Source organism: Babylonia areolata, chromosome 27, assembly GCF_041734735.1.
Source record: "Babylonia areolata isolate BAREFJ2019XMU chromosome 27, ASM4173473v1, whole genome shotgun sequence".
In the NCBI taxonomy this organism is placed as follows: domain Eukaryota; kingdom Metazoa; phylum Mollusca; class Gastropoda; order Neogastropoda; family Buccinidae; genus Babylonia; species Babylonia areolata.
Window position 1 is genome coordinate 5373175 of NC_134902.1, and position 25593 is coordinate 5398767.

The 25593-nt window shown below is 44.8% G+C and overlaps 1 protein-coding gene across 1 annotated transcript in view; it reads right to left on the reverse strand.

Moving 5' to 3' along the window:
- Positions 1-348: 348 nt before the first annotated feature.
- LOC143301461 (uncharacterized) overlaps positions 349-25593 on the reverse strand; it is a 108841-nt gene continuing 83596 nt past the window's right edge. The window contains exons 2-3 of the mRNA XM_076615765.1: positions 7478-8982; positions 349-879 (exon numbers count right to left, since the gene is read on the reverse strand). Of these exons, the coding sequence (XP_076471880.1) occupies positions 876-879; positions 7478-8925 (1452 nt within the window). The 5' untranslated portion in view covers positions 8926-8982 and the 3' untranslated portion in view covers positions 349-875. The remainder of the gene's footprint in view (positions 880-7477; positions 8983-25593) is intronic.

Below are 25593 nucleotides of genomic sequence, written 5' to 3' on the forward strand. Positions count from 1 at the left end.
GGCTTTGAGGTTTGTCTTCAAGGTGTCTTTGAAGCGCTTGCAGGGTCTTCCAAGTTTGCGGTGGCCTTCCTTCAGCTGGCCATACAAGAGCATCTACAATTCTGCCCATTTAACGACAAAAAAACATAGAAAATAAAGAATGACACAAAGCATGAAAATAAAGAAATAAAATGAAATGAAATAAAATAATAAGAACGACGAATAAGAATAGTAACTGGAATAGCCTGTTAAAAGTAACAAAGCAAGAAGAAAAGGGGAGAGAGAGAGAGAGAGAGAGAGAGAGAGAGGCTCAGAAATTTACTGGTACAATTTTGAAGAAATGACAAAGAACAAGTTATTGGTGTTCATTTAACTCTTTATTCAAACCTGTTTCAAAGAACACTAAAATGGTTGAGAACGTCTGTACTATTTCCCTCCTGAACAGAAAGGTAACTGCATCATAACAGTTTTTGTAAGTTCATGTGTTCTTTGTGATCCAGGGGGAAAAAAAAAAGAAAACCACGTTACTGTTTTTCTTTTGTACTGGACGAAGGAAATGATGGTGGTTTTTCTCTCCTTTTTCCGTTCACGTTAAGTTGCCGAAAAAGGAACCTGGCAGTCTGTAAATTCACTCCGTCTATCCTGCATAAAAAGGTCAGTTGATAGATAGGCTAATTATTAATAATATTATTTTGTACCAGCACTGAATCTCACAAACGGAATTGCATTCACTGAGGTGCGAGGGAAGCTGAATCAGCACGACGCCAGGCTTTGGCTGACTGTCGACAATGTCAAGGTACAGTCACACACCCGCTGCGTGACGTAACCGCCCTCTGTGACGTCACCAGTGCCGGTTCCCGTCTGGCGACGAGGCGAAGGTGAGCCGTGGTCACCGGCTACCTGCAAATCAATTCAAATCAAATCAAATCATTTTTTTTTCTTTCAGTCCATTAATTTTTTGGGATTAATTATTGCTTTCATAGGCTGGTTATAAATACGATATGTATTATCAATGGTTTCTCCAGTCAATGGGAAACCATTTACAGCTTAGTCTTTTGTGAAGGACTATGACTCTCAAACTAGGAGGCAAAATTGCACTGGCTCTTAGTGCTGCAGCCTTGTGGGCTAGTTGGCCTTTGGGAACCATCCCAACGCTGACTGTCCTAAAACCCCTTTTGGCCGAGAGAGTGGGGACGTAACTTGGGCAAGACACTCTCCACTATAATCAAATTCTAGCCCAAATAGTCGGAACAGCAGTTGCCTCCTCTGCTGTTCTGATTGTCATAGTCGGACACGACTGACTGTCATACACACACACACACACACACACACACACACACACACATACATACATACATAGATATATATATATATATATATATACAAAGAAGCTAAAAACAGCGATCCAGCAAAAACAGTTTATCGTCACTTGAGCTCGGCTCTACCTACAGACATACAAACGGTTCTGCTTCGTTTTGAACAGTTGGAACTTGGATACACGGTGGGAGAGCTTGTATTTCGTCAGCTCCACAAACCCGGAATTCTCTGCCTTCTTCTGTCCGTCTCAGTCCTTCACTCCCATCCGTAAAAACAAATCTTGAATAAATGTTTCTTCAGGCAGTCTCTACATAAGTAATGCGCTCCATTCTGTTTCTGTGTTTTGTGGATCCTTGTATATTCCATGCGTTTGAAAAAAAAGATTTTATTTGTGTGTGTGTGTGTGTGTGTGTGTGTGTGTGTGTGTGTTTGCGTGTGTGTATGTGTTTGTGTATATGACGACTGACACGTCAATATAAGGCGCTTTTAGAAGATCGAAAGTGCAAAATGAAAAAGAAATTATTATCATTATTATTATTATTATTGTAGTAGTAGTAGTAGTAGTAGTAGCTACAGCAGAAGTAGTAGTAGTGCACACGGAGAAATTTATTACAGAATTTGAATTTGTCTATCAAATAAACAATTCTAGGAAAACTGAGTAGCATCTGTGTCTCGTGCCGTCCAGTTCTTAGTGATGTCGGACCGACGTTTGCCAGTCAAAATATCACCGGCTTCCACGCGCCTTTAGATCAAGTTTGTTGTTGTTGTTGTCAAAGACAACGACGATCGGAATTGGTCATGTTTTTTTCCTGAGCAACGCTTTTAAGATTAGAGATAATGTATTGTCTTGACAGTATGACTTTACCCTTTCACTGCCAGTCAATTCAGAGTACAAAATTCCCTTTGTGGTCTAAACACAGAAAAGACAGTGGCTAGGAATAGCTGGGGGTTCCCCCTGCGATGTATAGAAAATATGGCCTATCCTACCACCGAACATTAAGAGCAGCAGGTTCATGGATAACAGACCAATGAACGGTCACCTTTCAGTGGCATGGGTCCTCTACCACGCCTGTGCATAAATGTGAGGTTGGCGGTGAAAGGGTTAAAGCTCCAGTTTCTTTTGACGTGATCGTTGGTATATATGCTATTACCTGCTTAACTGTCCATGTACCTCCTTCACCAGGGGCTATGGCCTGATAATGAATAAATGATTCGCATTCGCATTCATTCAGTAGAGTAAGTCACTTGCTTCTGTTTGACGGGCGCAATAGCCGAGTGGTTAAAGCATTGGACTTTCAATCTGAGGGTCCCGGGTTCGAATCTTGGTAACGGCGCCTGGTGGGTAAAGGATGGAGATTTTTCCGATCTCCCAGGTCAACATATGTGCAGACCTGCTAGTGTCTGAACCCCCTTCGTGTGTATACGCAAGCAGAAGATCAAATACGCACGTTAAAGATCCTGTAATCCATGTCAGCGTTCGGTGGGTTAGGGAAACAAGAACATACCCAGCATGCACACTCCCGAAAACGGAGTATGGCTGCCTACATGGCGGAGTAAAAACGGTCATACACGTAAAAGCCCACTCGTGTACATACGAGTGAACGCGGGAGTTGCAGCCCACGAACGCAGAAGAAGAAGAAGGAGAAGAAGCTTCTGTTCAAATGGCACGTGAGGGTCTGGGTTCGAATCCCGCTCTCGCCCTTTCCCCCCTCCCCTCACGTTTGACTCGAGAATCAAACTGTATGTCTAGCCCTTCGAATGAGACGATAAATCGAGGTCCCGTGCGCAGCACACACCTGGCGCACTGAAAAAAAGAACCCATGGCAACTAGAGTGTTGTCCTCTGGTCAAAATTTCTGTAGAAGAAATCCACTCTGCCAAGTACACAAACATACAAGCATGCACTCAAGGCCTGACTACGCGCGTTGGGTAATACGCTGCTGGCCAGGCATCTGCCTAGCAGATGTGGTGCAGCGTGTGTTATTTGTACGTACGCAGTGACGCCCCCTTGAGAAACTGAAACAAAACTGAAACTCGGCCTGCAGGCTCGCCAGACACATCCCCCCCCCCCCCCCCCCCTTTTGAAGAACTATCACGGATATAAAACTGTCGCGAATGGCACAAACCCAGCACAAAATGGCAGGCTCTAAATTTGTGAAAAGAATCGAGACGGTCGCGCTTGGTAAACGCATTATCCGCTTAAGAAACGAAGGACTCGCTGAAGAAGAAACGCCACTGATATGAAAGTAGGGCATGCCTGATGATTTGCCCACCCTGAAAGAAGGATTATGACTTACCATCGAAGGAGTCGTAAATCCAGACAGTGCTTGAAACCCGTCTCAGCTATAAACGAAAGGATCTGGGACGTTTGACGGTAGAGCACTTTTTAACTCTCTCCATACGAACGGCGAAAGAGAAGACGTTAACAGCGTTTCACCCCAATTACCACCATCAAACTATTGCAAGTGGAAGGCTCTCATACTGAAGAGGTGAATGTTGACAAAGAATACCACAATTCTGACGACGGAAGCTAAAGGTTGGGTCATAGAGACACCCACTGGACATCCGAGGGGTCTGTGTAGAGGAGAAGAGAGGACTGGCCGTACTGAGTGAGTTAACCCGCTGTTTAGTAATGAAACCTTTTTTGCCTCCAGAAATTACGGAACACGTGTTACCAGTTTCAAATGTTAACATTTTTTGGGAAAAAGTTATATTTTTCAAAGTGTTCTTTATTAAAGTTAGCTAGTTATGTGTTAAATAGTCCAGTTGGTCGTTTATTGTAGGTCCCCACATGAACCTCTTTTCAAATAATAATCTACGGAAGTAGTAAGTAGTGCATACAATATTTGATTATTAATTTATTTTTTTTTTTGGTCCTAATCCTGCTTCCCCCGTCCCGCCTCTCACACACACCCTTCCAATATTATGTTTTTTCTTTCTCCAATCACTGACACCCACCCTCTCCATTTTAGATTTTGCACTCTGTCTTTTCCACATTCTGTTCTCTGTCTGTCTGTCTGTCTGTCTTTTTCTTTCTTAGTCCCCCCCCCCCCTTTGCCCCCCCCCCCCACTCCCCTCCACCTCAACCGGCCCCCTTTTCATTCGAATATCTCTAATTAATACTAGCAATCATCATTATGATAGGAATGATAATAATCCAAATAATAATAATAATAATATCATTTATTTCCAGTCGAATATCATCACCTTAGATGAACAGACTATAAATCGATAAACGAAAAAGGATCGAATCGCCAAGAATAGCAAACGGAAAAGTAACAAAGGCACCAAGCTTTATTCAATCAACACCACATTGGGTAGTTCGCTGGAGTCCAAATTATTTTTTATTTTTTTTACTTTTTTTTTGTTTGTATTTCACTGATTGTTAAAAATCTAGCCGGCCGCGAAGGCTATTTCACGACTATATATCAGAACAAGATATGACAAAATATATTAGTTCGGGATCGAAGGTAGGGGTGTTTATGAGGAGGTGGAAGGGGGTGGGGGGTGGGTGGGGAGCGCATTTACCAGGCTAATTAATTACCATTGATTTATTTTTTTTGGGGGGGATTGGGGGTGGGTGGGTGGGGGGGGGGGGGTTGAGGCGATTCAGTTAACAGGGTATATATGTATGTGCGTGTGTATACTGTTCAGTCGTCTGTTTACCCACACATATACACACGCACGCAACATAATTATAATCACACACACACACACACACACACACACACACACACACACACACACACACACACACTGAGGGATAAAAAGGGACATAGTAAGAGAGACAGAGAGAGGCATCGCTTTGGATATATCTTTTTATGAAGTGAAAAGACTGATTAGTTACCAATACCTTTCCTTTGTAGCAGTACATTACTTCGCCATATCACCCTTTGTGGACAGGTTTGATCAGTCATTGGATTGTCATTTTTCTTCCTGTCAACTGAGCACACCTTTAACTCTCTCCATGCGAACGGCGAAAGAGACGACATTAACAGCGTTTCATCCCAATTACCATAATCAAAATATTGCAAGCAGAACGCATACTGAAGAGGTGAATGTTGACAAAGAATACCACAGTTCTGACGACGGAAGCTAAAGGTTGGGTCATTCAGACACCCACTGGACATCCGAGGGGTCTGTATAGAGGAGAAGAGAGGACTGGCCGTACTGAGTGAGTTAAGTGGTGTCTACAGTTCACAGACTGTGGAGGATGGTTCACTGCTGTTTGTGCTGAGATATCTGACGAGTCTTCGGGAAACGACACTGCCGTCACATCAGCATTGACGTATTTCAAAACACTCAGAATTCAGATGATTGATTGATTGATGTGGATACTTCTATAGCGCCTATCCTCGGTCAGAGACCAAGCTCTAAGCGCTTTACATACACGGGGACATTTTCACCACAGGCTGCCTACCTCCTGGATAGAGCCGACTGACGGCTGCCACTGGGCGCTCATCATTCGTTTCCCGTGTCATTCAATCAGATTTCAGGCGCACACACATACACACTCAGACAGACATGTAACATTTTACGTGTATGACCGTTTTTTGTTTTTTTTTATTTACCCCGCCATGTAGGCAGCCATACTCCGTTTATGGCCCTCATTTGCTGTCGTCCAAGGGGTCAAATCATTCGCTATGTCCCATACTTCAATTCTCTCCCTCCCCCCCCCCCTCCCCTAACCCCCTAGGATGCCGTAAATAGCATCATCGCCTTCTGGAAATTCTGTGCTAGAAATTTCTTTTCTGTCGCTGTCTTTGTTTGCGCCCCTTTTGTTCCTTCGCTGTTGTCTTCCTTGTCTGCCTTTGTAAACTGCTATCCTTTATTTTTTTTTCTTTCCAGCAAGCCTTGACACTTTTTTTTCTCTCTTATCTGCAATCTGTGGTGTGCTGTTTTGCTCTGGGGACTGGTTGGTGATATTGTAAACACTGGGATGAGTATTAGCTGTCCATTCTGCAGTGTTATTTGCCGATATGACCATTTGTGTATTTATTGTGTAGCTTTGAAGTTTTTTGTTGTTGTGTTTTTTATCCTTTTTTTCGCATTAAAAAAAAATCCTGGGATGATTAGGCAGAAGAGCTGACGTTCTCGGCACACCATTGTTCACAATTGTTTTATGGAGCTTAATGGTTAAAGAATATGTCACGAACTATGTTGTTTTGCTTTTATTTTTTATTTACAGAGGTGACAGAAATTTGTATTCAGCGCGTTTGATTGTTTTTATTATTATTTGTTTTTCATTTTATGTTATTCTATTTCATTTCATTTCTATTTTAGTTGAGCAGTCCGGATACGGCCCTATGCAGTCTCGTTGGACTATAAGCAACAATGTCAAATGTCTGTCCCTCACACTCACCTCCCTCCTCTCTCTCTCTCTCTGAGCCAGGGTGGTTGCCCTCCCCTGGAAAGGGCAGTAAGTTATCTCTGTTTCGCTTCCTGAAAGGAGTCTTGTCATGCGTCTCGAAGGCGGAAGGTGGTGGGATGATTAAGACCTTTATCTGCCGACACAGTGACCGCGAGGGTCTTGGTTCGAATCCTGCCGTCACCCCTTTCTCCAAAGTTTTACTGGAAAACCAAACTGGGCGGATCCTCATTCGGATGAGACGATTTCAAAAACCGATGTCCCGAGTGCAGCACGAAAATAGCGCACAGAAGAACCCATGGCAACCCAAGTGTTGTCCTCTGGGAAAATTCTGTAGAAGAAACGCGCTATATATAAGGTACATATATGATTATGCATGCCCTCAAAAGCCTGACGTGCGCGTTGGGTTATTCTGCTGTCGAATATCTGCCCAGCAGTTGTAGTGTAGCGTTTATTGATTTGTCCGAACAGTGACACCTCATTGAAATAACTGAAACTGAAACTCGGTGGCGACAGTTACATGTACCCTGTGGTATTTAGCCCAAAGACACCACTTACAATGCACTAGTGTTCCCAGCATAGAATTTACAGCCCATTGCATTGGCTGCAAATGAAGATTTTACTGAGGAAGGAAGTGATGAATTTTGCTCTATCACGTATCCTGGTGCTTAAAGATAAAAGAGGATTTTAGTGCCCTGCTTGAAGAAACCTCTGGACTAATGGTACAGCCCACTCAGAGGCCCAGTCTGCTGTAAGACTTTACAAAGAAACCTTTAGCTAAGAATGAAAAAAAAAAAAAAAAGGATTCATTTACCTCCTGTTGGTCGCCGCTCTCTTGCCCAGTCTTCCGCCGAACATGAACTTGTCCATTCTCTCTCGCTTGCCCAGCTGCGGTCCGAACATCATGTAATCCATTCTTTCCCTCTTGCCAAGTCGTGGTCCGAAAATCATACTGTCCATGTACTCCCTCTTTCCCAGTCGAGGTCCAAAAGCCATGCTGTCCATATACCCTCGCTTGCCCAGCTGCGGTCCAAACATCATATAATCCATTCTTTCTCTTTTGCCCAGTCGTGGTCCGAAAATCATACTGTCCATGTACTCCCTCTTTCCCAGTCGTGGTCCAAAAGCCATAGTGTCCATGTTTTCTCGCTTACCCAGTCGTGGTCCAAAAGCCATAGTGTCCATGTTTTCTCGCTTACCCAGTCGTGGTCCAAAAGCCATAGTGTCCATGTTTTCTCGCTTTCCCAGTCGAGGTCCAAAAGCCATAGCGTCCATGTTTTCTCGCTTGCCCAGTCGAGGTCCAAAAGCCATAGTGTCCATGTTTTCTCGCTTGCCCAGTCGTGGTCCAAAAGCCATACTGTCCATGTTCCCTCGCTTGCCCAGCTGCGGTCCAAACATCATGCTGTCCATTCTCTCTCGTTTGCCCAGTCGAGGTCCGAAAATCATGCTGTCCATGCGACGTTTGTCGAGGTCCGGGGAAAGCAGGAAATCGTCCAGTCCACGCTTCGTGCGGCCCGCAGCAGTCTGGGTGTGCTCATCGTCTGTCGTCAGTTGCTCTTCCTGTGTCGCGGTCTCTTTGTCGTTGGTATCATCCCGTTTCCCCAGGCGTCCCATAAACGCGTATCTGTCCATGCCTCTCTTTCCAAGCCGTCCCATAAAAGCGTATCTGTCCATACCTCTCTTTCCGAGCCGTCCCATAAAAGCGTATCTGTCCATACCTCTTTTCCCCAGACGTCCCATAAACGCGTATCTGTCCATGCCTCTCTTTCCAAGCCGTCCCATAAAAGCGTATCTGTCCATGCCTCTTTTCCCCAGACGTCCCATAAACGCGTATCTGTCCATGCCTCTCTTTCCGAGCCGTCCCATAAACGCGTATCTGTCCATGCCTTTCTTGTCTGGTTGATCACTGAGCTGTTGTTCCGTTCCAGAGGGTGACTCATCATCCCCCTGCCTTTTGCCCAGCCTCCCGAAGAAAGCGTAGGGGTCCATTCCTCGCTTCTCTTCCTCTTCCTGATCCTGGCTTCCGCTCTCCTCTTCCTCTCCTTCGCGCTTCCCTAATTTCCCGAAGAAGGCTTTGGTGTCCATGCCCATTCTTTTCTCGGGAGTGGCATCGGCCAGTGCTTTCGGGGACGAGTCTGGTTTGTCTTCGGCCGGTTGCTCGCTGTTGAGGTCGTCGGCGTGAGCGGGGAGGGTTGTGGTGGTCAGGAGGAGGAGGAGGAGGAAGGCGAGCAGGGTGGTGGGTCCGAAGAGTTTGGTCAGCATCGTGGGTGGTAGAAGGATGCAATGGTGACGGCGGCCGTGGTTTCGTGGGGGTGGGTTCTGAAACAGAACAGAAAGACAAACTGTAGGTAAAGTATTTTTGAGAATGTTTGTAACATGATGTCAGTTCATTCCCTGTTTATATTGTCATCCTTTTAAAAGGGAATCTACTTTACCTGTTTTGTATGACAACATAAGTTCCTCCCCGGTTTATTTTCATTCTTTTAAAGGATACCTACCTTACTTTGTTTATAAATCAGTCAGTATCGGAATATGGATGCCGCCTCACATGACTGTAATCCTCTTCATTTATATAACATCTGTTCAACCTCTGATTATTTTCATCCTTTTAAAAGATCTGTTTTACTTGTTTCATAAATCGGTTACCATGGAAATACACATGTTGTCTCACATGGCCAACACCCCCTCTATCTGTTACCATGGAAATACACATGTTGTCTCACATGGCCAAAATCAACTCCACATACTTTTCTGAAGCGGATAGGCGGCGGTTTAATGAAATTGCTGTTCGCTCTCTCTCTCCTCCCCCCTCCCATTTTCTTTCTCTTTTTTTTTTCTTTCCCTTCTGTCACTTGCTTGCTTGCTAAGTATTCCTTTCGCCTCTCTTTATGTTTTCTTTTTCACATCGCTGTCTGAAATTCCTCCCACCTGCCTCATCTTTTATCCTTTCTAGAATGTCTTTTTCTTTCAGTTTTCATTCATTTTTTGTTTTCCAGTCAGTCACGTCGCATGCGTCCATTCACTTGTTCTGAGTCAAGGATCATAGAAGGGGGATCAACGAACGATAAAACAGCCTCTTGACGCCGCTGACGACTTCAAAACTCCGTGCCTTGCGAGATTACACAACACCAGAGCTCTCCAGACTCTCTCTCCCTCTCCCTTCCTCGAGCCCCCCCACCTCTCCATTGATATTGAAAACCACACTTTACCCTGAGAACCTCCCATCTGCATCGCCTTGATCAATTCCCCCCCTAAAAGACACTGAACCAGCCAGCGTTCTCTTCAATGGCCAGTACGTCCCACCACGGTAAACTCTTTGTCAACACCACTGAAACGCTTCATTTCAAATAACAACAAATCGAATTGTTGCTTCCAAAATAAATTACACAAGATTTTTTTTTTCGCCCAGTGGTTTGAGGCTAAGGGTACTTAAGCTGAGCGGTTTATCAGTTGGATCATGGCCTCACAGAATTTAATCCTGGCAGCAGCGATCAAAAGAATCCAGAGATTTCTGCCACTTCCCAGGGGCTGGGCTGCATGGGTGATCTTAGCAGCGCTAAGTTTGCTTAAGGTTATGAATGTAGTTAAGTCTGTGGAATCGGCGTGGACTTGGGACCATGCTTAACATTAAGAATGTAGTTAAATTTGTCGAATCGGCGTGGACTTGGGACCATTCTTAACGTTAAGAATGTAGTTCAGTTTGTGGGATCGGCGTGGACTTGGGGAACCATTCTTAACGTTAAGAATGTAGTTCAGTTTGTGGAATCGGCGTGGACTTGGGACATGCTTAAAGTTAAGAATGTAGTTAAGTTTGTGGAATCGGCGTGGACTTGGGACATGCTTAACTTTAAGAATGTAGTTAAGTCTGTGGAATCGGTGTGGACTTGGGACCATTCTTAACGTTAGAATATAGTTAAGTTTGTGGAATCGGCGTGGACTTGGGACCATGCTTAACATTAAGAATGTAGTTAAGTCTGTCGAATCGGCGTGGACTTGTGACCATTCTTAACGTTAAGAATGTAGTTAAGTTTGTGGAATCGGCGTGGACTTGGGACCATTCTTAACGTTAAGAATGTAGTTAAGTTTGTGGAATCGGTGTGGACTTGGAACCATTCTTAACGTTAAGCGAACTAAGCACTGCTATGTTCACTCCTGAAAATCCAGTTTCAGTTTCTCCATATTCGCCACACCACATCTGCTATGCAGATGCCTGACAACAGCATAGCCCAACGCGCTTGTCAGGCCTTGAGTGCATGCTTATATATATATATATATATATATATATATATATATATATATATATATATATATATGTGTGTGTGTGTGTGTGTGTGTGTGTGTGTGTATTCCTGTCACAGTGGATTTCTTCTCCAGTCCAGTTCTGCTGAGCGAGACACAAAGTTACGCCTTGTCACAGCGACATTACTGGATGATTTTTGGATGATCGTGTATCATTAATTTTTGTTCTTACTTTTCCTTTCTGTTTGCCTTCCTCTTTATGTCTTATTGTAATTTGGTGTATTTACTTATGTCTTTATTTGTCTTATTTTATTTTGAGCTAATGTTTCATACATATGAGTATATGATAGGCTCACAAGACCCTGACTAGCGTGTTGTATTAATGCGTGGGTCAGGCAGCTCCTTTTTAACCGTTTCACCGCCAGTCAGTTTAGAGTGCAAAATTCCCGTGTGCTATAAACACAGAAAATATGGTGTCTAAGAACAGCTGGAGATTCCCCCTGTGATGTGTAGAAAATATGGCCTATCCTTACCACCGAACATAAAGAGCAGTAGGTTCATGGATAACAGAGCCATGATCTGGTCACCCCTTCAGTGACATGGGTCCTCTACCTAGCTGCTGAATAAATGCGAGTTTGGCAGTGAAAGGGTTAAATAAGTAGATGTATTGTGGAACGTATATGGACCGGTATGCACGCTTTCACGCCATTTTGAAACTGAAAATTTGGAGCTTGATTATTGAGAGCTTTCCCGCCTTGTTGTCCAATTTTGTAATTTTTTTTTCCAATGGTGTTGATCGGCTCATTTGTACACGCCTCAGTGAAATTTCGTGTCATGGAGTATATTGCAACATACCTGTTACTGTTAGTTCTGTTTTCCTTTCATTCAATGTTTGTCATGTTTCATATGTTTGTCATGTGCTTTCATATCTGGTGCATGTTTGGTGCATATTTGTTATGCATGTGTGGGTGTATGTGTGAATGTGTGTCTTCATGTTTTACATTTATTTGCTTATTTATCATCATTGTTGTCTTATTTATTTATTTATTTATTTATTATTATTATTTTATTATTATTGTCATTACTACTACCCTTTTTTTAATGTCATAATTATTATTTATTTATTTATGTAAGCTTATCTATTATTTATTCACTTTTTTTTCTCAAGGCCTGACTAAGCGCGTTGGGTTACGCTGCTGGTCAGGCATCTGCTTAGCAGATGTGGTGTAGCGTATATGGATTTGTCCGAACGCAGTGACGCCTCCTTGAGCTACTGAAACTGAAACTGAAACTGTCATGTTTCTTCACTTTCTTTCTATCTATCCATCTTTTTTTTTTCCTTTCTTCCTTCCTTTTGAATTTCTGTCTGTCTGTCTGACTGTCGTGAGTGTCTTCTTCCTCTGTTGTCTGATTTGCCTGCTTCATCCATTCAGTCCCTTCAGCGCAAACAAAACTCTGCTGCCCGACTCGTCCTCAGAAAGAAAAGACCCATACCCAGATTCAAACACTCCACTGTTGGACGCCGTTCTTTCTCTGTCTCTGGAACCTTGCATTTGGAATGAACTTCCTCCTTCGCTTCGTCAGGTCTCCGCACACAGCTCTTTCAAGTCTGGCCTTAAAACCTACCTCTTCCCAATATAGCCTCCCTACCCTGCCTCTTCCTTGTCTTCAGTTTTAGAGTTATGCATGCGTGTGATTTGTCTCTGCACAAGATTCAGCGCTATATAAATACCATTATTATTTGATTGGAATATGCGTGTATATTTTCTGGTGAAATCTGGTTGAAAATATGTAGATTTATTGTTCTGTTCTTTCTTTTCCCTTTCTTTATCGCTGTTGGTGATGGTGCGATTGTAACAATAAGAGGTAGACTACAAGACTCTTGGTAAAAGTCGACTAACGTGGGATAAACGGGATTACGTGGGGTTGTAACAATCTCTCTCTCTCTCTCTTTCTCTATCTCTCTCTGTCTCTCCCACCCCTCTCTCTCTCTCTGTCTCTCCCCCCCTCTCTCTCTGTCTCCCCCCCCCTCTCTCTCCCTGCCTCTCTCTCTCTCTGTCTCTACCCCCTCTCTCTGTCTGTCTCTCCCCCCTCTCTCTCTCTCTCTCCCCCTCTCTCTCTCTCTCTGTCTCTCCCCCCCTCTCTCTCTCTCTGTTTCTCCCCCCTATCTCTCTCTCTCTCTGTCTCTACCCCCCCCTCTCTCTCTCTGTCTCTACCCCCCCCCCCCTCTCTCTCTCTCTAACTTACCCACTTCCTTCAGTCTGTTATCGTTAATGTTATTTTGTATCCATCTCCCCCCCCCCCCCCTTTAAAAAAAAATTAAACAAACGCTGGCCTGTTGTGATCACGATACGCCCTTATTCTCTTCACACATACATACACGGAAGGAAAGAAAGAAAGAAAGAAATGAAGAAAGAAAGACGGAAAAAAACAAAGAAAGAAAGAGAGGATATCTAAATCCATCGCCATCCAATGTCAATGCACGGGTCGACCCCATTCAAGTTTTGCCCTCTGAAATTGTATCAGAATGTCACAGCGTTATCCTGACAAATTCACGCTCGCCTCGTCAGAATCAAACATGCCAAAGGCGACCTGAGCTGTTCCTCATTCTCATCAGTCGTTAGCAAATCCCACCATTGCCCGCTCTAGTTAACAGATTCAGGTGGGGTTTTTTGTTGTTGTTTTTTTCCCCCTCGTGCTTCCGTTCTGTCTTACACCCAAATTTGCAGAGTCCCAGAACACTTCATATCAGATCACACCGAATCGATCTGTTTGCATGTTTCAGCATCAGTAACCCGGGCTCCCCCCCCCTCCCCCCTCTCAGTGATTTAGGCAGAGAACAGGGTCGTTTGTCATGCTGTAAACAATTAAATCACGGTGTCATCCCATCCCAGGCACGGCGACAGGGCCCCCGAAAGATGTCCCGGAAGCTCCTGCAATCCCCCGAGAGAGGCAAAAAGTCATACACAGTCGCAGCGGAGTTGAGGTTTCAACGAGGTTTCTGATGCCCCCCCCCCCCACCCCCCACCTCATCCCTGCCCGCCCCACCAGCCCCTTCCGCCCCTCACAACCGTCCACCTCTCAACGAGGTTTCTGATGTAACACCCCCATCTCCTCTTTGCGTCTTCCTCGTCCTTGCTCCATGTTCAGGGCTGGTTTCTTGGCGAGCTTGGCTGATCCGCTCATTTGTACTTGCCTCAGCGGAAGTCCGTGTGATTGAGAGGATCTCATTCTTCCCTTTTTTTTTCTCTTCTCCTCCTCCTTCTCTATCCGCGGTTTTTTTTTCTTTATTATTATTTTTTTTTATCATTCTTTCTTTCTGTTGGTTTTTTTTGTTTGTTATTCTATCTCTATGTCATATCACGCCCCCCCCCCCCACACACACACACAAAAATCATTTCTAAACTGGAAGAAAAGTTGGGGTTTTTTCTGACTTCATTCTGTGTGTGTGTGTGGTGTGTGTGTGTGTGTGTGTGTGTGTGTAAATATGTGTGTGTGTGTGTGTGTGTGTGTGTGTGTAAATATTTGTGTGTATGTGTGTGTGCATTTGTCTATCTCTGTGTCTGTCTGCCCCCCCCCCCCCCCGGCCCCCTTCTCCTCTCCCCCTCCCACACTCTCTGTGTCTGTCTGTCTGCCCCTCTTTCTTTGAAAATAACACAGTACACACCTCTCATTTCCCGCATGTGTGGGTTTTTTTTGTTGTTTTTTGTTGTTTTTTTTTCGAACGTGCTGACTGCACACGAATCACAGGTCCACAGGATATCCATGTTTCAAAGTATGTATCTTGGCCGTTTGGAAAACAGTACAACTTACAAGCCTTCAGATGATTGATTGATTGATTTGCCTTCTTGACGTATTTGCCCCCCCCCCCCCCCTCCCCACATACAAAAGCATTTATTTATGGATATTTTCGTTTACTGTTAATATTTTAAGTCTTTTTTCTAACAAAGCCCACAAGCCACACTATAACAATAAGTCTTTTATCTGTTATGTAGATATATATTTTTAAAAATCAAAATTCACTTTTCGGTGAAAAGTTACAGAGCAAAACAAAAAGTTAATCGGCAAAGGATCGGAAAGCGCGTTGCTCGCCAGGGGAAGTTATCCACGGGCATTGCTTTTCCCTGTGGATGCTTCTGGATAGTGTCCTCACATCCCTCTCTCTCTCTCTCTCTCTCTCTCTCTCTCTCTCTCTCTCTCTCTCTCTCTCTCTCTCTCTCTCTACCTCTCCCTTTCCATAATCGACCAAATGTACACCCTGTTAGCTCTAGTTCAAAAACAATTTTCATGCAATCGTAAACTATATGTAGCATTTATAGACTTCGGAAGAGCTTTTGATTCCTTAAATAGAAATGTCGTTTGGCCAGACCTCTTAAAGAATGGTATAGCAGGTAAATTATATAGGTGTATTAAAAGTATGTATGATGTAGTGAAAGCTAGAGTGCGATGTGGTGGCAAATTGACAGATTATGTAACATGCACTTCTGGGGTTAAACAAGGTGATGTATGCAGCCCAGTTCATTTTTGTTTTTATTCATAAACGAATTAGCAATAGAAGTAATTGATAATGATAGGCATTGTGCTATGTTTTCACTTGATGCTTTTGAATTGTTCATTCCTTTGTTAGCCGACGATGTCATTTAGATTTCAGAGACAGTTATAGGCCTACAAACACAATTAAATAGTTTACAGCGTGCAACAACATCCCTTCAACTAAAGGTAAACATGCCTAAAAGTAACATCATAGTATTTCGGAAAGGTGGATATTTAAGTGTGAGAGAACGGTGGTTTTATGATGGTGCTGCATTACCTGTTGTTAATGTGTATAAAAATCTAGGAATTGTATTTTCAACACGCCTGTCTCTATCTCTGTCTCTGTCAGAGTCTCTCTGTCGCTGTCTCTCTGCCTCTCTCTCCTCTCCGTGTGTTTGTGTCTGTCTTTATCAGTCTTTGTCTGTTTCTCACTGTCTGTCTGTCTGTCTGTCTCTCCATCTCGTCTCCACCTTCTCCCAGGGTGGAGTCTGGAAATGGGTATCAGCAAAACTGTCCTTTAGGGAAGAACTCTCCACCTCAACACCCCCTCCCCCCCCCACACACACACACCACCCTCTTCCCGCCTCCTTGCCTACTTACATACTTATCTACTTACCCTGGTTTATACAGGATTGACTTGTCTGCACCCCTACCCCCCACCCGCCGTCCCTCCAGTCCCCCCCCCCTCCCCCACCACTTTCTGGCTCGGTGCATAAATTTCAACAGATCCACAACTCAAACATGCTACATGCGACTGCCCCCTCCCTCCCACCCATCCCCCCCACCCCACCCACACAGTTCCAGTCACAAATCCGCCGTACTGAATGTATGAACGCAAAGCGAGAGCGGAGAGACTGGATCGGACTTTGAATATCCGTGACCAGTCACCATCATGTTGGCCACAGTATAGACGAATTCAGTACTCATTGGCAAACGTATGCACTTCATACTCAAACTCTTCATGGTGATTGTGTAACTGCACATGGGTGAGTTACATTTCTGAAACGGGGGAAAGAGGAATTTGAATATGATTATTACAGATTTCGTGTCGTGTCACTTAGAAAGCTGTATGTTTTTAGTGATGGTTGTTTTTTGCTCCACAGAAAAAGATGCTTTTGTCAGAAAAAAAGGGAATGGATATTGATAACATTACAAGAACATTCAGTATGAGTACATAAGTAGTAACAGTAGTAGTGGTGGTGGCAGTAGTAATGACAATGATAACAACAATACAATGATGACGATGATAGTAATGATAATGACAGTTTATCAAAAAATGGTGTTGGTGATTATTATGGTAACAGAAAATGGTGGTGGCAGTAGTAATGACAATGATAACAACAATACAATGATGACGATGATAGTAAGGATAATGACAGTTTATCAAAAAATGGTGTTGGTGATTATCATGGTTACAGAACATGCAAACAGTATGAGGAAGAACAGTGATGATATCAATGAATGGTAACAACTTGAGCATGCCGAAGTTCAATCCTCCAGCGCTCCATTAACTTAACTCACTCAGTACGGCCAGTCCTCTCTTCTCCTCTACACAGACCCCTCGGATGTCCAGTGGGTGTCTGAATGACCCAACCTTTAGCTTCTGTCGTCAGAATTGTGGTATTCTTTGTCAACATTCACCTCTTCAGTATAAGAGCCTTCCGCTTGCAATATTTTGATGATGGTAATTGGGGTGAAACGCTGTTAACGTCGTCTCTTTCGCCGTTCGTATGGAGAGAGTTAAACTTTAAGATTCATAGGGGGCTGTTGTTTGAGGGACGTGGTGGCGGTCTCCACTCTGGGAGGGACGCTCACTCAGTCTGGCTCCGCGACTAAGCCATTATTGTCGTTAGAAGGGGGCTTACTAGGTGGTGTCCTAAGTACGTTAAAACAGAACAGGCACCACTGAACACCACAGAAGTGACTCAGCAGCAGTGCAGGGTCTCCTCTGGTGTGTGGCCCTCCTGGCGACCTAACATCGATGGTTCCCTGTGGACTGCCGACGCTGGAACTGCGACGGATGAACCCGGGTGTGGCCGTGTATGGGGGAATCTAAAATGAGCGGCGTGGGAGTAATGCCACTGAAACGGTGCAGATGATGGGGCAGCAAAAAAAAAAAAAAAAAAAAAAAAAAAAAAAAGTTTTGAGCTTTCCCTCCCCGAGCGGAGCGACGAGAAGCATGTACAGCAAACTCAGCTGGTTGGTCACGACTCATCCATCAGCACATGTTTCCTGGGCGCCTCCAGGCCAGGCGAGGCAGTCTGTAGCACGAGGTACGCCCAGACCAAATATGCCCCAAACCTCACGGACGTCCCAAGAGCCCATTGTGCCAAATTTGAAATCGATCGCTTGAGAAGTGCAGGCGTGCACGGGCATTCGCTGTTCGATGACAGATATAACAGACAAGACAGACAGACAGACAGACAGAGACAGACATGCGGGGTGGAATTTGTGAACCTCCCAATCAGCTACCACATTAAAAAAAACAAAAACAAAACAACAGTGGATAGTGGTAGTGTAATAATGGCAGAATTTTAGTTCTCTCTCTCTCTCTCTCTCTCTCTCTCTCTCTCTCTCTCTCTCTCTCTCTCCTCTCTCTCTTCTCTCTCTCTCTCTCTCTCTCTCTCTCTCTCTCTCTCTCTCACCCGCCTGCCACATGGATTTTTTTTAAGCAAATGACAAAGTACCAAAGTGCCGCTTATCCCTTGGTAGTTTAGTTTACTTTGATTATGTTTTTTTGTTTTCATTTCTGTACCATTTTTTTTTAATTCGTTTTGCACCATTTTTGTTCTGATTTGTACCTACTATGTCACTAGAGCTTTACAGCTAATGACATTAACATTTCAGTGTTCAGTGTTCTGTGTGTGTGTGTGTGTGTGTGTGTGTGTGTGTGTGTGTGTGTGTGTGTGTGTGTGTGTGTGTGTGTGTGTGTGTGTGTGTGTGTGTGTGTGTGTGTGTGTGTGTGTTTGCTTGCTTGTGTCTCTTTCTGTCTTACACTTCTTCTCTTCTGTTTGTGTTGTGTTTTATTATTTTGTCTTGTTTATTATCAGTGTTCAGTGTCTTCCTCTCCCTCTCTCTCTCTCTCTTTGTCTGTCTGTCTCTCGTCTTATGTGTTATCACTGTTCAGTGCTCAGTGTTTAGTTTTCAGTCTCTCTCTCTCTCTCTCTCTCTCTCTCTGTCTGTCTGTCTGTCTGTCTCTCTCTCATTTCTCTCTCTGTGTGTGTGTGTGTGCTGTGTGTGTTGTGTGTTTGCTGTGCTGCGCTGTGTTGTATTGTGGTTTATTCTTTTGTCTTATTAATTTATTCATTTATCTATCAAAAAACGTTGTTGTTTTTTTGTTGTTGTTCATCACAATATAAAACCCCTCAAAAACTGTCAATCATTTGTTGCACGCACTTGCGTGCTCAAGCTTGTTTTCTGTGAGGCAGTTGATTTTTCTCTTTGCCTTCCTCTTTTCATTCAGCGCAAACATCTGGCGGATGTCACGTTCCAACTGTTGATAGCAACATATTTTTAAGGGAATATTTTTGTTCCCCCCAATAAAGTTTTGCCACACGACTTTCGATGGTCGCCGTGGCTCTCTCGTTGAGTTGTCCTCTTTTATCAACTTTGTTCTCATTGTTATTGGCGAATGTGATGAATGATGCTCATGTCTGATGAACTGGGAACTGGACTGTGGAATGGTCTGATGGTGTGTGGGGGAACATTGTCAACAGTCAGAGGAGGTTAACCCCTGAACACCCAGCAGTGATGTCAAACCTTTAACTCTCTCTACACGAACGGCGAAAGAGACGACGTTAACAGCGTTTCACCCCAATTACCATCATCAAAATATTGTAATCTTATACTGAAGATGCAAATGTTGACAAAGAAAACCACAATTCTGACGACGGAAGCTAAAGGTTGGGTCATTCAGACACCCACTGGACATCCGAGGGGTCTGTGTAGAGGAGAAGAGAGGACTGGCCGTACTGAGTGAGTTAAGTAAGCACAAATGCCTTAATGAGCAAACAAGCATTCGTACTACTACTGCTGCTACTACTACTACTACTACTACAACCACTGCTGATGATGGTAATCATGATAATAATAATATCTATATGGCGTTGGATCTTTCGCAGAGACAAATCAAAGCATTTACAATACACCAGTCACTCATGGGCACGCAGCTCTGATCCAGGTGGATGAACTTTGAAACTTGGTAATTACATTCAGGTAGAAAGCTGGAGAGACACTGTGGACCAGGCAGGGGGCGTGGGGGTAGGGGGCGGGGGGTGGGGGGTGGGGGGGTACAGGTGTAGTGGGGTATAGGGAGGGGCTGTTCGAAACCTCTGTCTCTGTGTGTGTGTCTCTCTCTCTTCCCCTCTTGCCTTCTCGTATTCTCATTTCATCAGAACTGTATGAGACTCATCTTATTTGATTCCATAGTAGCAAGAAACTATGGCGGTTTTTGCGCCAACACATGTGAATGCATGCCACGCCCCGCTTTCTCCCTCCCTCTCCCTCTCTCCCCCTCTCTCCCCCTCTCTGTCTGTCGGTCTGTCTGTCTGTCTGTCTTTCTGTTTCTGTCTCTGTCTGTCTGTCAGTGTCTCTGTTTGTCTGTCTCTGTCTCTGTCTGTCTGTTTCTCTCTCTCCCTCTCTCTATCTCTCTCTCTCCCTCCCTCCCTCTCTGTCTGTCTGTCTGTCTCTGTCTGTCTGTCTCTCTGTCTCTGTCTGTCTCTCTGAAAGTTGGAGAGACAGTGGGGACCAGGCAGGGGGTGTGGGGATAGGGGGAGGGGGGTGGGTACAGGTGTAGTGGTGTATAGGGAGGGGCTGTTCGAAACGAAGTACGTTTTTAGGCTTATTAACATTAACCTAAATAAATATTCCCCCCCCCCCCACCCCCCAAGCAAAAGTTATATCGAAAGGAAACATGCCTGCTGATGATGGTGGTGGCGTGTTTGTGTATTACGTTGTTAACGAAGAAACTCTTTGGTCAAAATGTTCTGATTCAATTCCAGACTGATTAATGGCACAATAAACACTCAGAGAAGAAATCCGCTGTCCATATCCTTTCCAGATGAGATCAGTTTATTATCACCAACACTTGGGTCACTTCCGATCGCCCATGGTGACAGATTGGTCCATTTTTCATTGACCTTGACTTTTGGAGGACGCAGCTGAGATGCGAACAGGCAGGACAGTGGAATTTTATGAGGGCACGTGAAACAAATTGCGTTATAGACCCTGACAAAGAGCCAGGGCTGGATGAAACGTTTCATCATTGATTCAACCTACAGTGTGTGTGTGTGTGTGTGTTGTGTGTTGTGTGTGTGTGGTGTGTGTGTGTGTGTGTGTGTGTGTGTGTGTGTGTGTGTGTGTGTGTGTGGTGTGTGTGTGTGTGTGTGTGTGTGTGTGTGTGTGTGTGTGTGTGTGTGTTGTGTGTGAGTGGTGTGTGTGTGTGTGTGTGTGTGTGTGTGTGTGTGTGTGTGTGTTGTTGTGTGTGTGTGTTGTTGTGTGTGTGTGTTGTGTGTTGTGTGTGAGTGGTGTGTGTGTGTGTGTGTGTGTGTGTGTGTGTTGGTTGTTGTTGTTGTTGTGTGTGTTGTGTGTGTGTGTGTGTGTGTGTGTGTGTGTGTGTGTGTGTGTTGTGTGTGTGTGTGTGTGTGTTGTGTGTTGTGTGTGAGTGGTGTGTGTGTGTGTGTGTTGGTTGTTGTTGTTGTTGTTGTGTGTGTTGTGTGTGTGTGTGTGTGTGTGTGTGTGTGTGTGTAAGAGAGAGAGAGACAGAGACAAAAAGAGACAAACAGAGAGAAACACAGACAGAAACACAGAGACCGAGATTTTAATCCTTCAATCAAATTTGTTTTCACTCCCCACCGACCATGACGTGAATAGCTGAGGAGAGACACAAGGCAAAGCATTCCACGTCCCGGGATGTGCGGGCATAATGTGACGGCCGGTTCATTGTCGTCACTCCCTGATTTTGTTTTGATAAAACAGCTTCAAACGCTTTCACCCAGGGCACACGCCAGCAGTGGCTTTGAGAGAAAAGCTGTGTGTCGCAACAGGGAGGGAGAAGGGAACACGAAGGCTATCATCACCCGTCGATCCGTTGTGGAGCAAGAGAGATGACTGGTGAAATAACCAGGTGGGGGAGGGAGGGAGGGAGGGGGTTGGTGGGTGGAGGGGGGGGGGGGAATCCAAACAAAACAACAACAGCCATGAAAACGTAAGTGTTGACACTTCCTCCTCGCTGCGTCTTTGCCCTCCCCTCAAAGCAGGGCTGTTGGATGACACACGGCGAAACAAAGGCGGGGAAACGCACGGAAGCAAAGCAGAAGCCGCGGTGAACGATTTCTGGTCATTCACTGTGGGCATGGGCTGCGTCTTTGTGGCGTGCTGCGGTTCCCAGAGCCAGTGTCCTGTCTTCAACAGTGAGAATGTTTTCCTTCTGACCTTTTTTTTTTTCTTTGGGAGGGTGGAGGGACAGGGGTGGGAGGGGGAGGGGGGAAGGTGAAGGTGGGGGTGTGGGGGGGCTGTCCTCGTTTTCTTTCTCTTTCTTCTTCTGCTTATTATCCCTCTGGGTGTGTGTCAGTCTGTTTCTGTCTCTGTCTCTCTCTCTGTCTGTCTCTCTGTGTCTTCATCTAACGACGGTGTTATAAGAAATCTCGCATTGTACTTATATAAAGCTTTCAAGTTAAGAGAAATGGTATTGTCCTAATTTCTATAGTCTAATTGTGTAAGCAGTTGAACGCTTATTGCCAGTTACGGTAATGTATGTATATCTTGTTATCGCCCGTCATTCATATGGGGCTATGGCCTTAATGAATAAATCATCTGCGTCTGCGTCTCTCTGTGTCTTTCCCTACAGTTTTCTCACACCGTCTTGTTTTGTTTACTTTTAAATTTGTGGATTAAAAAAAAAGCATCACAAATAAGCCTCCAGTTGTTGTTTTTTTTGTTTTTTTGTTTTTTTACATCTGCATGTGTGCGGTCCCACCACCAACTCATCCCCACCTCACCCCACCTCTGTCTGTGTGTGTGTGTGTCTCTCTCTCTCTTCCCCTCTTGCCTTCTCGTATTCTCATTTCATCAGAACTGTATGAGACTCATCTTATTTGATTCCATAGTAGCAAGAAACTGTGGCGGTTTTTGCGCCAACACATGTGCATGCCACGCCCCGCTTTCTCCCTCCCTCTCCCTTCCCTCTCTCCCCTTCTCTCCCTCTCTCTGTCTCTGTCTGTCTGTCTGTCTCTGTCTTTGTCTCTCTCTGTCTCTGTCTGTCTGTCTGTCTCTCTCCCTCCCTCCCTCTCTGTCTGTCTGTCTCTCTCTCTCTCTGTCTCTCTATCTGTCTGTCTCTCTGTGTCTGTCTCTGTCTGTCTCTCTGTCTCTGTGTCTGTCTGTCTGTCTCTGTCTCTCTCTGTCTGTCTCCACTACACTCTCACACCCATACTTCTCCACCCACTTCTATGTCTTCCCTTCACTGTGTACCACTCAGTTGTCACAGCTGACCAGTTCCAATCCAAATGGGCAAACACGAATAGCGACGCAAAGTCGTCACTTTCCCGTCACTGCATGCTGAGAAAACTTGCTTTTGTCTGTCTGCCTGTCTGATTCTGTATCTTTGTCACTGTCTCTGTCTCTGTCAGTCTGTCTGTCTGTCTCTGTCTCTACCCATCCCATCTCATTTCACCAGACCTTATCAGACCTGTCCTATTTCAGTCACAATGAGCAGAATCTAAGCCAGAGGGGATCATAAGTGATTCAGTTCACGCACCCAGTCTAGCTGCATGGATTTGAAGTTTCTGAAGTTTAGATGGTAAATGTTTGGACAGTTTCCGAGCAGAACGTTGAAATGATCCAGACTATGGGGACCTCCTCCTCCCCATGGGCAGCTTGGGGCTTTGTCAATGAAAGTAGTATCCCCCACCTGGAAATTCTGTCCCCGAAATTTCCTCTTCTATTTCACTTTCTTTGTTTCTGGCCTTTCCCTTTTCTTTTTGTTCTCTTTTTCTTATTTTCGGTCTTACTGGTCCATTTATTTCCCCCATAAAATCTTGATATTTTGTTAGGTTTTTTTGTCGGGACGGGGGCGGGGGGGTGGGGAGGTGCGGGGGTGTCTTTTTCTGAACTTGATAATTGCGACTGGTCAGTCGTGATACCCAGAAGAAAGGGAGAGAGAGGGGGAGGTGTTGGGGGATGGGGAGATGATGGCCTTATGCACATTTGTGGGAGGGGAAAAAGTGCAGGCTCATTTGTGATGCTTTCTCAAATTGCGCTAATTTGAAATCAAACAAGACAACCCTGACAAAACTGGGGGGAGAGAGAGGCAGAGAGAGAGAGAGAGAGAGAGAGAGATGAATAAAGAAAAAGGAAACAAGGAGGACAGGACCCCCACCCGGCAAAAAACAACTGCCGGTCAGAAGGAAAACATTCTCACTGTTGAAGACAGGACACTGGCTCTGGGAACCGCAGCACGCCACAAAGACGCAGCCCATGCCCACAGTGAATGACCAGAAATCGTTCACCGCGGCTTCTGCTTTGCTTCCGTGCGTTTCCCCGCCTTTGTTTCGCCGTGTGTCATCCAACAGCCCTGCTTTGAGGGGAGGGCAAAGACGCAGCGAGGAGGAAGTGTCAACACTTACGTTTTCATGGCTGTTGTTGTTTTGTTTGGATCCCCCACCCCTCCACCCACCCACCCCCTCCCTCCCTCCCCCACCTGGTTATTTCACCAGTCATCTCCCTTGCTCCACAACGGATCGACGGGTGATGATAGCCTTCGTGTTCCCTTCTCCCTCCCTGTTGCGACACACAGCTTTTCTCTCAAAGCCACTGCTGGCGTGTGCCCTGGGTGAAAGCGTTTGAAGCTGTTTTATCAAAACAAAATCAGGGAGTGACGACAATGAACCGGCCGTCACATTATGCTCGCACATCCCGGGACGTGGAATGCTTTGCCTTGTGTCTCTCCTCAGCTATTCATGTCGTGGTCGGAGAGAAGATCGATTGAAAGATTCGGGTCTCAGTCTCTGGTCTGTCCTGTCTATGTTTATGTGTGTGTGTGTGTGTGAGTGAGTGTGTGTGTGTGTGTGTGTGTGTGTGCGTCTGTGTGTGTGTGTGTGTGTGTGTGTGTGTGTGTAAAAGTGTGTGTGTAAGTGCTTAATGACTGTCTCACTGCTGGCTTATCTATGACTTTGAGTCTGTCTTCCTCTGTCAGCAAAAGCGGTACAGATTCAGTTTCAGTTTCGGTAGCTCAAGGAGGCGTCACTGCGTTCGGACAAATCCATATACGCTACACCACATCTGCCAGGCAGGATGCCTGACCAGCAGCGTAACCCAGCGCGCTTAGGTACAGAGCCTGCTCCAAACGAGAGGGAGTGGACAACCGGAACAGAGGGGCAGTGACAGAGATACCGTGGAAGCAGACTGGCGTTGGAATCGTTTCGGTCAGCACATCCTGCCTCGTCTCCACAGGCTTCCAGTGGAGGAAAGAATTACAGGACTCGAAATTCCCAGATACTGTTAAGTAGTCTCGGAAAACAAGTAGATAAAACAAACCTACTTTTCCACGCCAAGTTCACGCATCCCACGCCCTCGTGTCCGTTTCTGACCGCTCTGGCAAACAGACGGTTAATGTCTACTGGTAGTGCAATGACCAGTCAGAAGACATAATTCAAGATACAGCTGGTACGTAAGATAAGATAATAAGATAAGATAAGAATAACTTTATTATCTCCAACTGGAGAAATTTGGTCAGGTGCATTATCACAACATAGACCAGTAAACAACATGGGGACCATAACTGTAAAAGTCAACAACAGCTTTTACGAATATTACGAAGATACAAATGTAAAAACAAATATCTTATACACCGTTTCATACATACATCCACACACTGCAGGTAATAACTAGTATTCTTAATGTAAAAACAGAAAGAATTAAGAAACATTATTTGAATATAATTATAAACATAGCCTACTATACTGCACATTGATTATAATAGACAGATAAGATAAGAATAAAGATACGTTACGGAAAACCGCAACCAGATAATCAGCACACACCCGCACCCACCCACCCCCACCCACCCCACACACACGCGGATTACTTGATTAAACAAGAGTAATAAGCATATGTTCTCAAATAAAAGCATTTCACATATTCGCTTTTAAAAGCATTGCAATT